We start from the raw sequence: 3,270 nt of genomic DNA, 5'->3' as shown, positions 1-3,270 counted from the left end.
AGACAGAGATTTAAAGATAGAAATGAGCTGTGTGCAATGCTGCCTCATTAAAAACCTTTTTGGGTAAAACTCACCCTTGTGAGAAACCCCAAAAAGAGAAAAAGAGTGCAGCACAGCTCTTATAATGTTCAAATGTTCACAATACAAATACCAGATACAAGCATTATGTCTCAACTCTCAAGCCTCACAGGTCTCAATCTCAACTCTCTCAAACTGAACTCTCAACTCTCAGCTCTCAGGTAGCAGCAGAAGCAGAAGCAACAGAAGCACTTGCAGATGTGCTAGCAGAAGGAGGCCCAGATCCATCTTCAGGAACATCAAGATACAGATTCTCAAAGGACTCTGCCAGCTCTTGGTTGTCAGTAGAATGTTGAAGTCTTCTATCACCCAGCTCCCAGTCCTTGATGCAAGCAAGCATCTCCACATGTTCAGGCAGAAGTCTTCGGCGCCGCTCCTCAATAATCCTTCCTGTTAAACTGAAACATGATTCTGAAGAGACAGTAGAAACAGGAACAGCCATAATATCTCTTGCCATTATAGAAAGAACAGGATAGGTTAGTTTGTGGTCACGCCACCAGAGAAGCAAATCAAAATCATCCTCATATGCAGTGACATTGTCACTATCCAGATAAGTTGTGAGCTCACAAGCAACAGAGGCAGCAGATTGAGTTGAAGTGGAGACAGAGGCAGGGGGAGGATGACCAACAACAGCTGATGATCCAGGGCCGCCAAAGATCCTTCCCCATGCTTGTTTCCTCTTACCTGAGTTGACTGCAGGATGTACAGGCCTTTGAGACCTTGTAGAACCATACTTGCTGTCATACTTGGCAAATAACTTGTAAATTTCAGTTTTAACATCAGCATAATATTTATTGTAATCAACACCAATGTTCTCTTTAAGTATTACCAGCACATTAAACAAACCTCTCAACTTAGCTCTAGGATCAAGAATGAAAGCAATAGAATATAACAGAGGTATATTTTCCCAATACTTAAGATATTTAAGCTTCATAGGATAGACAACAGCCATTAGATTTTGATCTTTTTCACTTTCATGCAAATGATGAGCAATGTCAAGCATATGGTGCAGAATTAGTGGACTAGTTGGATAGTAAACATCAGATAGAACACATGTTGATTCATAAAATAATTCCAGGAACTCCAATATCTTGGCAGCAATGAGCCAATGTCTTGGAGTCAACAATGTGCAGCCAAAAATTGCATTAATGAACACAGAAAAAACCTCCTTGTAAGGTAGCAGTGTTTAAGCATAAGGTATGTAGCATTCCATCTCACATCCATATCTAAACCAAACTTTCTAGGTCTAACACCCTGAGCATTACAATAATTCTTAAACATGGCAATTCTGTGATTAGATGAATTTAAGAAGTTAATAGCAGTTCTAAAATCCTCTGTGTAAGTTTTAAATCTCTTTAAACCAGATTTCACAATTAAATTAATGATATGGCAAGCACAACGCTGATGCATAAGATTATATTTACGCTTATTAGGATCTGATGAAGTAGGTGTCGGATCAGAACCTAAATAACATGCAAACATGGGTGTCAAAGTCTCCATTGCCTTAGCATTGGAGGAAGCATTGTCTAGAGTAACAGAATAAATCTTGTCAATCATACCAAATTCCTGAACCACACAAGCAATTTTTTCAGAAATATTCTCACCAGTGTGCTTCACCTCAATCAACCTGAGGCCAATTACCTTTTTTGTAGCTCCCAATCTGCACTCACATAATGAGCAACTACACTAATGTAGTCCTCCTTAGCATTTCCAGACCATATGTCAGATGTCAAAGCAACAGATGATGCACCAGACAAAACATGATTCTTAAGCATATTACGACGTTCAGTAAATAGAGCACGAAGGTCTCTAGTGGTGGACTGTCTAGACACCCTACGAAACCTAGGGTTATGAGCACGTTGAATGTACTCCTCAAATGCATCTGTATCACCAATACCCAAAGGCAAATCAAGCCTAGCAATCAATATGCAGAGTTCAGTTCTAGCTACCTCAGGTTTATAATCCCAGTTATGCACAGAACCATCAGGATTGTAAGATAGCCTAGATTGAACCCTATCACGTTGATCAGTTTTCTGCCTACAAGAGTTCTGGTGCCTCTTCAAGTGACCAGTGCCAGCACTAGATCTAGCAGACAAAGTTGACTTACACATCTTACATTTAGCTTTAGTGCAAATCTGTACTCCATTCATAGTCTCAAATATCTCTTCAAAATCATCCCAGACAGGAGATTTACGCTTACCAACCTTACCATTACCAGCAGCAGCAACAGATGGAACAGAGCCGTTGGAGTTGGAGCCGACCGGGTTCGCAGACGCCGTCGCCCCTTCACCACCGTCGCCGTCTCCGAGATCGACACCGAACAACGCAGCAGCGTCATCACGGATGTCGTCGTCGTTCTCGCCCTCAGGGGCCATGCCAGGCGGAAGCTCGCCATCGTCTTCAACCATGGCCGCCTCTCCAGCACCGTACCTCAACGGTGCGGGTGGCCGCCTTGCTCCTCGCTCTATGCCGCAGCTAGAGCTTGAAGCATCGGCTACCGACCTGCGAAGGAGGAAGGAATAGATCAGTTAGAGATCTCATCAAAAAAAGAAGAAAGATGGGGATTAGGGTTAGCCGGTTAGGGTTAGGGTTAGGTGCTTACCTTCGCAACCGGAGCCCGGTGCCGGAGAAGAAGACGACGACGGCCCCACGGCCAGAGAAGACGACACAAGGTCAGCAAGGACGGCGAGCGGCGGAGGAGGGACAAACGGGGTCAACAAACTCACATAATCACCGAGATCTAGAGGGGAGAAAGGTAGATGGAGAAGGGAGAGGTAGAGAGGGTGAGGAGCACGCCGGCAGCGGCGGTTCGAGGTCACCGGAGTCGGGGTCGACGACGGCACAGTGGATACGGTCATACGGCGAGGCGAGAGTGCGAGCGGCGGCTGCGGCGCAGTGGACTGGAGAGTGGAGAGCAGGAGAGGAGAGGAGTCAATCGAGTGATTTAGGTTTAGGGTTTGTGAGGGGCGCGGGTGCCGACTGCCTACCTGCCTCGCGCTTATATGGCAGGGGGAGGCCAGGAGGCCAAAGCGCCGTTGGCCTTGGCCGCTGGGCCGCTAGCAGGCCGCGCGGGAGCCGGGAGCTGCTGCCGGGCCGACCTCGGGCCGACGGCTTATTACCGTGCCGGGCCGGGCCAGCCCGCGGGCTTGCGCAACGGCCCAGGCACGGCCTGTAGCTGCGTGCCGGGCCAGC

The 3,270-nt window shown here is 47.0% G+C and overlaps 1 protein-coding gene across 1 annotated transcript; it reads right to left on the bottom strand.

Annotated features, from left to right (window-relative positions):
- Positions 1-235: 235 nt before the first annotated feature.
- On the bottom strand, positions 236-2,486 carry LOC136535971 (zinc finger BED domain-containing protein RICESLEEPER 2-like). Its single transcript, XM_066528416.1, has 4 exons — positions 1,749-2,486; positions 1,559-1,644; positions 1,297-1,366; positions 236-1,246 (listed from the first exon to the last, which is right to left on the bottom strand). The coding sequence occupies exons 1-4, from the start codon at positions 2,484-2,486 to the stop codon at positions 236-238; spliced, it is 1,905 nt and encodes a 634-aa protein (XP_066384513.1).
- Between the last annotated feature and the right edge of the window lie 784 nt (positions 2,487-3,270).

Source organism: Miscanthus floridulus, chromosome 2 (assembly GCF_019320115.1).
Source record: "Miscanthus floridulus cultivar M001 chromosome 2, ASM1932011v1, whole genome shotgun sequence".
NCBI classification, from domain to species: Eukaryota; Viridiplantae; Streptophyta; class Magnoliopsida; order Poales; family Poaceae; genus Miscanthus; species Miscanthus floridulus.
This window is presented reverse-complemented; position numbering and strand designations above follow the sequence as displayed.

What these genes read in the sequence shown, in the direction of transcription:
- LOC136535971 (XM_066528416.1), bottom strand. Translation starts at nt 2,486, where the DNA reads ATGGTTGAAGACGATGGCGAGCTTCCGCCTGGCATGGCCCCTGAGGGC. An exon ending in ATGGAGACTTTGACACCCAT is followed by an intron (nt 1,367 to 1,558) that starts GTTTGCATGTTA and finishes ATCTAATCACAG; the next exon opens with AATTGCCATGTTTAAGAATT. An exon ending in AGTTTGGTTTAGATATGGAT is followed by an intron (nt 1,247 to 1,296) that starts GTGAGATGGAAT and finishes CTACCTTACAAG; the next exon opens with GAGGTTTTTTCTGTGTTCAT.